The 13,435-nt window shown below is 28.5% G+C and overlaps 1 protein-coding gene across 1 annotated transcript; it reads right to left on the bottom strand.

Annotated features, from left to right (window-relative positions):
* Positions 1–10,156: 10,156 nt before the first annotated feature.
* LOC105108891 (transmembrane protein, putative (Protein of unknown function, DUF599)) lies at positions 10,157–11,107 on the bottom strand. The gene is made up of 2 exons (XM_011003388.1): positions 10,871–11,107; positions 10,157–10,787 (listed from the first exon to the last, which is right to left on the bottom strand). The coding sequence occupies exons 1-2, from the start codon at positions 11,090–11,092 to the stop codon at positions 10,275–10,277; spliced, it is 735 nt and encodes a 244-aa protein (XP_011001690.1). The 5' UTR covers positions 11,093–11,107; the 3' UTR covers positions 10,157–10,274.
* Positions 11,108–13,435: the final 2,328 nt, after the last annotated feature.

Raw genomic sequence — 13,435 nt, forward strand, 5'->3', positions numbered from 1 at the left:
TAGGTTAAACAAGTTGACTAGGGTTTTTTTTCCTTCTTTTAATTAAATATATATTTTTTTATTTCACCCTTTAATATTGGGTTGATTGAAAATTAAAATTTATAAATTTTTTTATTTACTTTCTATAGAGTTATCCTAGACTCCCCACCTAGATTTGATAGGTTAACTCGAGTTGATTTAGGTAATTGTTTTTTTCCTTTTTTATTTGATTTTTTCTCAATTTAATCCTTTAAAATTGTATTGATTGAGAATTGGGTTTCATAATATTTGTATTGGCTTTCTATGGGATATAACAGTTTTATGACCCGGGTCGGGGGTTAAACAAGTTGACTTGGATTTTTTTTCTTTTTATTTTTAGTTGAACTTTCTTCAAATTCATCTTTCAGTATTTGATTGATTGAGAATTATGCTTTTTAATTTATTTTAGTTTATATTATATAAGGTTATCCTGATCTCATAATCTAGATTACAATTTTATTTGGTTGACTAGAATGGTTTTTTGTGTTCTATTTTTAATTGATTTTTTTAATCTTATCCTTCAACAACGGATTGATTATGAATCAAATTTCATAACTTTTTTTATTATTTTTTTATGGAGTTATCCTGGTCTTATTTTCTGAGTTTAACAGGTTAACCCGTGTTGACACGGCTCATATTTCTAGATGGCTTTTTCTCAATTTCTTCCTTCAATATTTAATTAATTGATAATTGGGTTTAATAATTGCTTTTTATAGAGTTATAAAGGTCTCATGATTTAGATAGCAAATTTAGCAAGTTAACACAAGTTGATCCGAGTCAATCTAATATATCGTCGTATCAGTACTTAAAAAATATATCTTGATTTTTCTTTAGTTAAACTAGATTTTTATCGATTATCCGGGTTATCTTTAAACCTGCGAAATCAAGCAAGTCACATTAGATCAATCCTTTTTTAGTTAAACTATATTTTTATCGATTATCTAGGTTATCTTTAAACCTGCAAAATCAAACAAGTCACATTAGATCAATCATTGTATAGTTAAAAAAAAATTATACTAAAAAAAATAACAACACCTATATATATATTTTTATATCCAGAATAAATTTAATCTGATATGCAGCATAATGCAAGGACAATAGTCTATTGTAAGCACCAGACATGCAAAAAAAAACAAAGAGGATATGTCCATGAATAATATTAATACTATAATTGTTCTTGATTTGCTTATATTTTATGATGATCAATTAAGTAGTTTAAATTTTAAAATTATTTATGTGGGTTTTTTTGTTTAAACATATATATTAATTTAATAAATAAATTATAGAAGTCGTGTGATATAAAACTTTCTGTTTTTTTTTCAATAATTGGGATTTTCGTAAGCACAATGCTTTAATTCTCGAAAGAATAATAATAATAATAATTAAGTAAGTAAAAACAACAAGAATAAATTGAAAAAAATGGTGATTGAAAAGACAACAAAAACATAAGACATTGGATTATAATTTTAATAAAGATCATGGATCTCATGCAATGTAATTATTCATAAGTATCCTGAAAGTTCTTTGTAAGAAACATTATTACTCTTTCCAAAATATTAAATGAGTTATAATCATTTAATTTAATGTATATGACATGTAGCCATCAAGCTTCACATTGATGACGACCTCTCACCCTTTTTCTTTTTCAAAGGTGTACGTAGCTTATCTTACTCTCTCTCTCTCTCTCTTTTAAATACGGATCTAGATCTCACCATTAAAGCCATATGGTTGTGTACTCTTTTTTTTTTTTTTAATGAAATATAAATTATTTGTTTTCCTCGGTCATTATGGTTTCTCTCCTTTTGAATGAAGGCATGATGGGATGTCTTTGACTAGTGGGAGAGGAGATTAACAATAATTGACAAGTTTCTTTATCTTTCATTGTTGAGGTTTGTTCCCCCGTTTTGGCACAGTGTTATTTTTGTTTTTTTTTTTTAAATTATTCTTTAGCTAAAAAGAATATAAATTGATAGATTTTTAGGTGTGTATTTATGATTTTAATATGTTGTTTCTGAAATTAAAAAAATATTATTTTAATATATTTTTAATTAAAAAACCCGACATTATTAAACAAAACTCATTTATTTATTAGTGTGTGTAGAGTATGGGAATGATTATTTAATTGTAATTTATATAATATTAATAAATTTTCTATTTTAAAAAGAAAAAAAATGTAGTGAAATCTACCCATGAAATTCTTGAAGACCAATTTGGGAAAGCTTTCACTATAAATTAGCATTACTCTTCGTTCTTGAAGACCAATTTGGGAAAGCTTTCTCTATAAATTAGCATTACTCTTCATAAGTAAGTGTTAATAAATGCTTTATAATTACTAATATATATCAAAATGAAATTCATTATAGAAGTATTCGTAAATACTAAATAGTAGTAATCTTTTTTTTATATTGTTAAAACCAAATAAATTTAATTTTAATTAATAGATTTTTAATTGGGCTATATATAACAAGTTTTGATTTAATACTCAAATTTAACCTACCAAACTCTTGACTTGGGGTTAAGATTTGGTTAACTTCATAAAAAATAAGATGAAAAAAATTATAAAATTTAATTTTCAATGAATTCAATAATGGAGGATGATATAAAAAAATTTAATTACAAAAAAACAAATTCAAATGAATTAGATTAGCCTATAAAACCCATAACTTGGATTATGAAATCAAAATAATATCATAGAAAATAAACAAACAGAAATAAATTATGAAAATCAATCTCTGAAAATTTAATATTAAATAATAAAATTAAAAAAGTAAAAATTAAAAAAGTAAATAAAAATTAAGAAACAAAACAAAATCTTGTTTCAATTAACAGCAAGTACGTGAAGAAGAATGATTCTTGTTGATAGTATTCAGATTGTCGGCAAAAAAAATCATCTACTCTATAAATTAGTTGTCCTTTATAAAGTGTAAGTGAAGGTAACTAAACCTTAAATTGCCACCATAAAGGTTTTGAGACAATATCGGAAAATAAAGTGTGCAGTTTACTTTGATGTCTTGTAATGTAAGGTTTAATGACTCTTTTCTTCTTCTTATCTATGTTTTGGCATGCACACCGGTTCATGCTTTGTCGCACATCCATTTATTTATTATTATTATATCTAATTTATATAGTTTGTTGCCTAACCCATGCTTATATCTAACTTTCTTTGGAAATTAAATATCATCCATAAGTCAATTTGAGACAATAACATATAGTTATTAGTCAAGTAGATTAATCTAATTTTTTTTCTTTTTTTAAAAATATGAAAAGATTTCGTTTAAAAAATAATCAATAATTTTTCACTATTAATAGACTAGATTATTAATTAACACATGTTTTTAATATGGTCAACTCTCTCTATTTATTATATGAAACTCAGCCTATATTAGATTTAAGATTAACTCGCCCGAATTTTAATAACCAAGGATATTACCGCTTTACAGTTATGTAATTAAAATATATTATGAAAAATCAAACTTTGATTTGAAATTAAGATATATACTGAAAACTAGCATAAGTAGACATTCCCTCTTGGGTTTGTAATTTAATTATCATTTATCTTTTTTATTTTTTTCAATAGGTGATTCAGTCAAAAGTTGAAACTTCTCACTCTGGAAATTTAGAGAGAGAGAGAGAGAGAGAGAGATGTTATCTTCTGATAAATCAGACATACCCATTAAGGAGATACAATAACACCAAACCATTCAATTATTCTTTCTTATTCAAATCAAGAATTATTTGATTGCATGGCAAGGGAAGGCAAGGCAACGATGATTGATTACTTGGAATTTAATTAACCCCATTATATAAAAAATGGAGATATTTTAATAATCCAAAGACTAACAGTAGTGGAAAAAATTGACTATATATATATATATAAACTTAAAGATCATCATCACGCGTACTGTACTCAACAGAATTCAAACACAATGACAAGTTGTTTTGATTTAAGTTCACAAGATAACCAGAGATTGTAAGAGAATTTAGAACAACAGGGCAAGTTGATGATAAAAATAGAGTTAATAATTAAGGTAGTTGACATTAGTTAGTTAAGTAGAATAAGTGTACACATTTAAGAAAAAAAGAGATAAGCGACAATTATTAGAGAGAGTGACAATTATTTTCAAAAGAATTATTGTAGCCAATGACCTCTTTTCTTGATGGAATCTCTACAAGTGAGCATGACGTCTATGAACCCTAAACTGGGTTTAATTTTCTGGCAACGTGCGTGACCCTCTAGTCGGGGTGGTGGCGGTGGTTGGATTAAATATATCAGCCAGCTAACCCTCTCTTTTTTTTCTTTTTTCTTTTTAATGCCATCCTTCACACATGAATTAAAGCATTCACGAAAGCTTGTTTTCCTTGAAGTTTATTCTCAAAATTAAAGTTAAGATCATGATAACGTGTGAGAAAACCAGTCATCAAATTTGAGTTTCAAGAGTAATTTTACGTAAATGCGTTTGAAGGCATCATGATCTCAAGATTTTCAGTTTCCCCCCACCCCTGAGATGACAAGATCTAGCAACACTTAACATATAGAAGAAATCTAGCAAAAACCAATCATTTGTGATGTTTAATTTCTTTTCTATTCTTTAATATACTCATTCACGAATGATTTTCATCCATTAATAGCTATTTGTACCGCAGCACTTGAAATTGATAAAAACATTTCTTCTAAGTCAATAAAAAATAGAGAAAGTATACATTGATATTGAATTCAACCACTATCAGAAAATGAATAAATATGAATGAAAATATTAAAGGAAAATTTTTATCAATAAATTTTTGATGGAGTTTATTGACGAATATATATACTTTTGGTATATACCGAGAAAATTAAAGTGAAAAAAATTGAACAAAGCAAGAAAAAATAATAACATATCATTTTTTAATAACAAAATTACAGATGAAATTTATTCCATTGGTAAAATATTAACACTGTTCATCATGTTAATTACAGATAGAATCATCAAAAAATTTTTTTTAGCATTTTTCAAAGAGCTCTAGAACTGTTCACTCTCCAATTATACTGTTAATTATTATTTTTTAAAGACAAAGGCACCGACGGATGAAAAAGTCGTCGATGTTATTTAGCAGATTTCTAAAACAAAAATTTTTTGTATGTTTTTTTATTAGTAAATTCATCAGTAAAATAATTTGTTATTGCCAAGAGACTTACCAATAAGAAAAATTACTGATGAAGGATTTTTCGACGGATCATTTCTGTTGGTAAATTAATCACCAAAGAAATGATAGTGCACCTACCAACAAAAAATTCATTGATAAATATAAATATTAAATTCATTGATAAATATAAATATTGTGATGGTGAAAGTTGAAGAAGTTTGGATGTTTGGTTATACTTTTATATATATTATTTATTTTTCTTACTTCAAGGGACCTTTTTTATTGAGTTAAAATGAATATCTTTGTCCATTTATATTGAAATCTACAGCACATAATTTTAATAGAAATAATTGATAAAATGATGAGAATAAATAAATAAATAACCTAAATAGTACAGCCCATTAATCTTCTCTATAGAGATATAATATAACTGAGATCGATAGTATAAGGACATGTAGATAGGGTTTTCAAATATAAATGATTAGTAACCTTTTGCTACAATTTTAACAATCTCAAATATTATCATATATATATATATATATAGACACTGAAGTGTATTATCTATATATCATTAATTAACACCACATGAAGAAAGGAGAAAAGTGCAGTACCAAACACAGGAAGAAATTGACTGTGTGTTACAGTAAACACCACATGGTAGCAATTAATAAAGTAGTTTCATGGATGGTGCCTTGAGAGTGGAAGAAACGACAATGACGAAATGTAAAAGCTTCCCCCATCGCCATCAGCTTAATTTCCCGTTAACTTTAAGGACTGCTTGAGATTTCTTTCCAGCAGGTGAGTGTGAACGCAGATAAGGATTCACCTTTTCCAAGTAGAATCGTCCAATCTTTCTTCTTCCAACTGCGTTCAGCCCTCGTGGAAATGGGACGAACTGGGTCTCACTTCTCATGTCCACACATGCATCTCTGGTCTAATCAAAGACAAAAACTGAAAGAGAAGTAACCCAGCCACTCCAAGTTGGGGCTGCCTTGCTGGCTGCTCAGCCATCAAATTTGTATGCTTTAAAGAGCTGAGCTTTCTTGAACAGGTTGCTAGACAAGCGTAGCTAAGGATACGTTTAACCTGTCCCTTTTATGGCTTTTCAATCCTTTATGCTCTCACATATTTTCTTTTATAGTGCACCATTAGCACATAAAATACAAAAGAATGGTGAAATAGCATAAGATAAAAAAATTAGTAAAATAATACAGTTTAAAAATATCATAGTTTAAAAACATAACATTACAATAATGTCGTGGTTTAGAACTGTAATATTTGACTAAACATCACGGTTATAGACCGTATTATTAAATACTCGTGAAACACGAGATTTATAAACACTTTGATAGCACTTGTTTAGCTGCTCTGACAAGAAAAGCTGTCCTTGAAACACTTTTTCTTCAACTGCCCTACACAAAAAGGCAAATAGTGTAGCTTCAACTGGATTCACCTTATCTGAGGGGTCTTCTAAGCTATTTTAGCCACAGACTGATGGGGAATGCTAGACAGGAGGTAAATTACAGGGATGTACGTAACCATGTAATATCTGACAAACTTTATCTGACAAACTTCATGATAGAGCTCTTAATTTTTTATTTTTATAGAAATAGGTTTCTAAACAATAAGATATAAAATCATTTCAAAATCTTATTAATATGTTTCTAAACAATAAGATATAAAATCATTTAAAAATCTTATTAATATTGTGATTGCGAACAAGGACATGAATTAAAAGTTTGCATGTCATGTTTTGAAACCGACATGTTGTGATTTATAACCCCCAACATTCAAATATTATATTTTAGAAGCATGATAAGTAGTTTTTGTATTTTAAAAACATGAAATTTAATTTATATTTTACTTTTGAAGTGCAATAAGATTATACTTTACTATATCTTTATATCTTTATGTAATCCTCTTAAATTTTTAATTTACTATGTTAATTTAATTAAAAAAAATAACCTTTCTTTTTAGGGGTCTTCTTTCATACATGTCTTCTTTCATGCATGTGAAATTTTTCTAAGCTTCTACTTTTTTTCTAGATTGAGAAGCATGTAGAATAATATTTTCTTAACCTAAAAAGAAGATGCTAACAATTTAGACAAACAAGATTTTTGGTAGCATTTGGGAATGTGATTCAAATACAATATTATTTTGATGTATTTTTAAATAAAAAGTATTTTAAAAAATAATTATCACCATAACACCAAATATTACCTTTATAAGATGGTAGGTTTGGTTTGGTGGTAGATGAGGGTTTGGTTTTTCTTAAGAACAGATTATTAGATGGAAAGATGGATCTGGGGTTCAACATTAAAGGGCTAAAATGAAGATTTTATATTTTATGGGAGATCATCATGTACAAAAATACTTGGATATTTTAGAAATAATTTTAAAGTTAAGGGACTTTCCCGAACATTTGGGGGGAACGCAACATCCTAGGTCCGCCCTTGCCATGCTATAATCTAGATAGCATACACAAGTCCCTTAATTATCATGGTGAACAAGAAAACTTATTTTATATATATATATATATATGTTATTTTCACCGCACTTCCAACTTGATAGGGTTTGAATTCTGTGTCATTTTGTATGCCTAGCTTAATTAAATTTGGATTTAAGAAGATAAACCCCATACATAAATACATAAATGTCTCTAGATCAGGCTGTTCTTGATATAGAATCTTGAATTTCAATGATTAGATGAGAAAGAAAAATATAATATCAATCCTGTTATTATTTTTTTCATTGACATTTATTTTGAATTTAACACTTAGTTCTAGCAATAAAACATAACACGAATCATAATAAAAATAATAATACAGAAAAATCTAAGATTTTTTTTTTGTTAGTACGACAAATCATAATACCAAAAAGATACTAACATTGTTAGTACATTACAATTGAGACTTTAGGGCATCTTCTTTTTACAAGAAAGCTAAGAAAACATCATGAAAGCAAAATCATAATAGGAATATTGCTGTGTCTCAATCAAAAGATGGTGAATATATATTCCTGGGAGCCATGTCTATGATGAAGGGGATTCAACTGCCTTTTCTTTTGGGTATTGCTCTCCCTCTTTTTATCTTATGTCTTTCGATATTTGAATCATTACCCAGTGTCCTTAGGGTTCTTTCACATCATCGTCACCTAATTTCTAAAAAGCAACCAAAAACAACAAAAGAGATAGGTTATTATTAATATAAAAAAAGTAATTATATAAATTATAGAGAATAATACAAATTATTTTTTAAATTTTATTTAATAAATTAAATTATTATATTGAGATAATTATTTACTATGGTAATCAAACTTTAACGATCAAATATTTATGAGTTTGAATTTCATCACTCCTATTATATTTAATAAAAAATTAATCATAAAATAATGTAAATTTATATAAATTTTAAATTTAAATAATTTTTATTTAATAATATAAATTATATGTGAAAATCTTATCTATTAAATTAATTTTTTTGAACACAAGCAAGCATCCATTGACCATGGTGAGAAATTTGGAAGCAAGAAAGGGAGTGAAGTGTGCTTCAACGGACAAGCAATGATGCTTAAGTCTTAAGACTAATCCCCAAGTAGGCAGGTACTGTTAGTCTTCGTTAGTGGATCCATTGTTTGTTCTTTTTTTGGGTTCTTGCCAGAAAACCCTAGTTTGTTAAAAAAAATAAAAAATAAAAAATAGAGCTAACTTTGACACCCCCGTTTAATTAAATTTATTTTAAAAAGGAAAACATATTTTTCAAATATTCAAATTCCATACAAGGCTGCAAATCAACTGAGCCTGCTTGAATTACTTTTGATGTGTTGAAACCAAGATTTCTTTAATTTGATCCATTCTCAAGCCAGATTCGCATCTCTAATGGCCATATCTATAATTAACGAGCCTATACAATAACTTGGCTTATTTTTTTTTATTAATTTATCATAATTATAAACCAATAATGATGAAAATAATTGGGCATAATAATAAAAAGATTAAAATAAAATAAAGAAATATCGATAGCATGTAAATTGAGCTCCTTTTACGAGTTTGTTTACCAAGTTAGATGTGAGATTATTTACAGTTTTTAAGGTGGTTTTTGCTTACTAAAATTAGGATAAAAGAGATTAAGACAATAAAATTATGTCTTAATTACAAACACAATCTAAAATTACAAATTTAACAAGCCAGTTTATGAGGGAAAACAAACAAATTTAGTTAATATATATCAAGTTAAAGTCATTCATAGAATGAGTATTAAATAAGTCGTTGAATTGATTGGTTAATCATAACAAATAAGCTTTCTAAAACCTAATGGAGTTGAATTTCAAATTACTTTAGACCCTTCTGATTAATGAAAAAACAATAGTAAAACCAATTACTTTTCAATTCGGCCAAAATTAAAATGAGGGGATCGCCACCAAGAGAAAGATTGCGGATGCAGCAATTGTAAGATGTCGTATCTTCATCAATATTAACGAGTTAGCCATGCATGTATATTGGTTTATGCCGTGTGAAAATCATGCTCCCAGCATCTGTAGCTGATGACATTTGTTATTGTTGGATCGTTGAATGTTCATTAATTGCCTACTCATGTGATATTCTGCACCTTTTGATACTTTGTATCGTTAATCTTGTGGCGAAAGATGGAGATTGGAATCTCTTTTATGCGTAAGTTAATGTGATTGTTGCGTAACAGGTCAAGTGGTTTCTGCACTGTTGATGGTAAGCTAAATTGCCATATGATTTCGTTTATACCCTTCTGGCAAAAAGATGTGATTTCTAGCAGTCAAATGGGCACCTTATGTGGTGAAATGGTCCTGCGGATGAGTTAGTGTTGCAGAAATGGGTGTTTTGCCTGCAAAATTAGCCTCGGTACAAAATTTATCAATCTAGCTAGTTATGGCCATCGAAAGGAAGCCCTTGCACATTTCTCTAATCATCAGGCTTTTGATTTGTGCTCTCGTATTTGTATTATTTCACGTTTTCTCTGAAGTTTTGGTTCGTTTCAAGTTCTAAGAACATTTTGTTTCTTGAGATTGATGCTGTACTATTCCAAAGAATTTCAAAAGATGCCCATTGGCTCATGTATACATTTCGCACAATGCGACTTGAAGCATGACAAGTTAAATGTTCAAGGCAGAGGCATATCACTACAGATACTCTTGCCAGGAAAATCAAGCCCGTGCAGGACCCAAACAAGTGCCACAGAGGACAAAGCTACTGGCACTGGGCCAAAAATCCACATCAATAAAGGAAAGGTGATGCAAAGGCCCCGATTGCCCATAAGAGCCAGCATGAAACCTCGTTCAAATACCGTTTGTGTATATGTAGGTGATGGTGAGAACTCACGAGAGGCGGCATTTATCAAGAAATTAGCGTCAATCAAGAACGCAAGTCCAATTGAGCTGCATAAGAAGCTTACCAAGAGAAATAGCGAGGCTGACCCAAATTTCAGAACATAGAGTTTCCCAGATTGTGATCCAAAAAACGCACTTCCGCTGAGGAGATGACTTGCTTTATAGTTGTTGTTGGTCAAAGCAGCCAATGCCAGGTTTATGATAATGGCTATCGCAGCAGTTAATATAGTTTTCATCTGAGCATTTCTCAGGCTTTGCACTGCTAGCATACCAGTCCTGTTATCACCCTGTTTTTCAACAAAATACGAACAACATCTCAGCAAATATTATAAAAGGCTGTTGGAATTTGGTAATTTGGATCGGTAATTACCTCTTTCAATTGTACAAACCATGTTTTTCTCTTCAATGCTTCAATTCCTTCAGCAATTTGAGATGGTTTGTTCTTGAAGCAATGCCATAGATAGGCATGGTAACCAACCACGAGGAAGAGACTCAGAGGGGCCAATATCGTGTCTAGATAATCAATGACACCCATCTTTCTGCCAAGGCCTTCAAGAGGCCTGGTTTTAAAGCCAAAACTAGATGCCTTCATAGTTGTGTTATGGCTACCATGGTAGTGGAATTTAGGTCATGATGTGCAATGCATGGTATTCTTTTTATCCTTATGTGACTTCGGTGTCCATTGTGGAATATGTATAGTGGGCACATTCCATTAGCCTACAAGTGAGAAGACATGTTCTAACTTCTAAGTGGCATATGTAATAATCCTATATAAATTATCAGTGGTATTTTTATTTTTACAGTGGAGTAGGGTGGCGTGTTCTAAATTTTATTTTATCTATATATTTGTATTTGAAAGTATTTGATTAATCAACTCACACCACGATTTTGCATGAATTCCACCTAAAAATTACATTTAGCAACTGTTTTGAACTTATTTTTTCAAACCATAACCGCAAGAACTATCATAACTTCAAACACAATCTCCTGGAACCTCATAAAAATACACATATCCTTTGCTGTGAGAAGGTAGTGGAAGAGTTTTGTGGGTTGAAAAGCTTAGAATATGATGCTATATAGCTGCTACACTGGAAAAGCAGGATGGTTGGGCTGACCAGAAAGTCTATCGACAATTGTATCCCTATTATGATAGGTGTTGAGGCAGGATAGTGCTTGATGACAATATGTAACTTTATATTAGCAACAAGGGGATAGACAAGCATTATAGGGCTGGATGCATGGTGTGATTAAGTAGTGGAATTAGGTAGATGTATACTTCCATTCAGTAGTCTCCATGAACATGAAGGAGAAGAAGAAGAAGAGCATGACGTAGTAGAATATTATATTAGCAACATGAAACTTCAAAGAACAAGCAAAATTCAAAGGCACAAACCGGTGTTAGGCAGGCTGACGGCAACTAAAAGAGAGTCAATTTCGCTATTGCTGGTGTACTTCAGTTGTGCATAGCACGCGTTGATTAAATTACGAGATGTTTTTTTTATAGATATAAGACGTTAGGTTATCATGATAAAATACTACCTTAACTTTAAAAAATTTGGCAATGTTTGGCCGAGGTGACGAATTCAGGTACCAGGGGCGACTGCATGTTTGGAATTGTGTTTAAAAAATACTTTTTAAAAAAAAATTGATTTTTTTTGTTTTAAATTAATATATTTTTTTATGTTTTTAAATTATTTTAATGTGCGGATTTTAAAAATAATTTTTTTAAAATAAAAAAAATATTATTAGCATAATTTTTTGAGTAAAAATATTTTAAAAAATAACCGCAATTATATTCTCTTACACATGTAATAAAATACTTTAAAAAACAATCGCAACTACACTCTCTAACACATGCAGATTAATTTTATTTTTTAAAATTAAATTTTTTAATGTTTTTCTATGAATTAAATACATATAAATTGGGATATAATGGGTTTTTTTTACCCGGAATAGAAAATCCTAGAGATTTATTCAAAGAAAAGTTTTGATATTTTTATATATACACAATGATTATAATTAAGGGTTTATTTATAAATGTAGTTATGATTTTTTTAAAAAATGATTTTTATATTGAAATTTATTAAAATAATATTTTTTTTTTATTTTTTAAAATTATTTTTTAGATTAGCATATTAAACTGATCCAAAATATTTAAAAAATTAATTTTTAACATAAAAATAAACTTTTTTTTTTTTAAATATACCCCATTTTCAAACATTCTTTAAAACGAACAGCCACCCAACTTTACGTGAGTTTTTTTTGTGCTGGGATGAGATATGGTTTAAAAAATATAAATAGGGATGTCCCATAATTTATTTTATATTATCTTTCTCCACCAAACACATGACAACCGTAATTTATAATTGTTTAGGAATATAATGGTGATTGTTAAGTATTTTTTAATTAAAAATATATTAAAATAATTTAATTTTTCAGATTTTTTTATTTATAATATTAACTGATTAAAATTATTTAAAAATACTTAAAAAATTCAATTTAATGATTTAAAATATAATTTAAAAGATATTTTAAAAATAGAAGTTATCGTATTACTAAATTATCACGACTAGGACAAGAATTATCAACGTGAAAAACATGGCTCAATCAATTATCCTTTTATTTTAATTCTTTTATTTTAATGTATAAGAATAAAACTAGCAAAACCATAATATAATTTATTAGGTGAGTTTCTCGTTCACAAGCAAAGATCGATTACAAATCAATTAAACCTTCCCGTATTATTAAATTAGCTCAAATCATTAATTTAATTAAGACTATAAATCTTTTTTCATATAATAATAATGAAATAAGATAATCAATAATACATGATAAAATAAATATAAAAAAAATTGCTAGAAAACAAACACAACAAAGAAAAAATTAAAAAAAAAAAGATTACTTCAACATCACAACTAGATAATTAACAACTAAA

This window comes from Populus euphratica, unplaced genomic scaffold (assembly GCF_000495115.2).
Source record: "Populus euphratica unplaced genomic scaffold, PopEup_1.0 scaffold230.1, whole genome shotgun sequence".
In the NCBI taxonomy this organism is placed as follows: Eukaryota; Viridiplantae; Streptophyta; class Magnoliopsida; order Malpighiales; family Salicaceae; genus Populus; species Populus euphratica.

What these genes read in the sequence shown, in the direction of transcription:
- LOC105108891 (XM_011003388.1), bottom strand. Translation starts at nt 11,092, where the DNA reads ATGAAGGCATCTAGTTTTGGCTTTAAAACCAGGCCTCTTGAAGGCCTT. An exon ending in GGTTTGTACAATTGAAAGAG is followed by an intron (nt 10,788 to 10,870) that starts GTAATTACCGAT and finishes GTTGAAAAACAG; the next exon opens with GGTGATAACAGGACTGGTAT.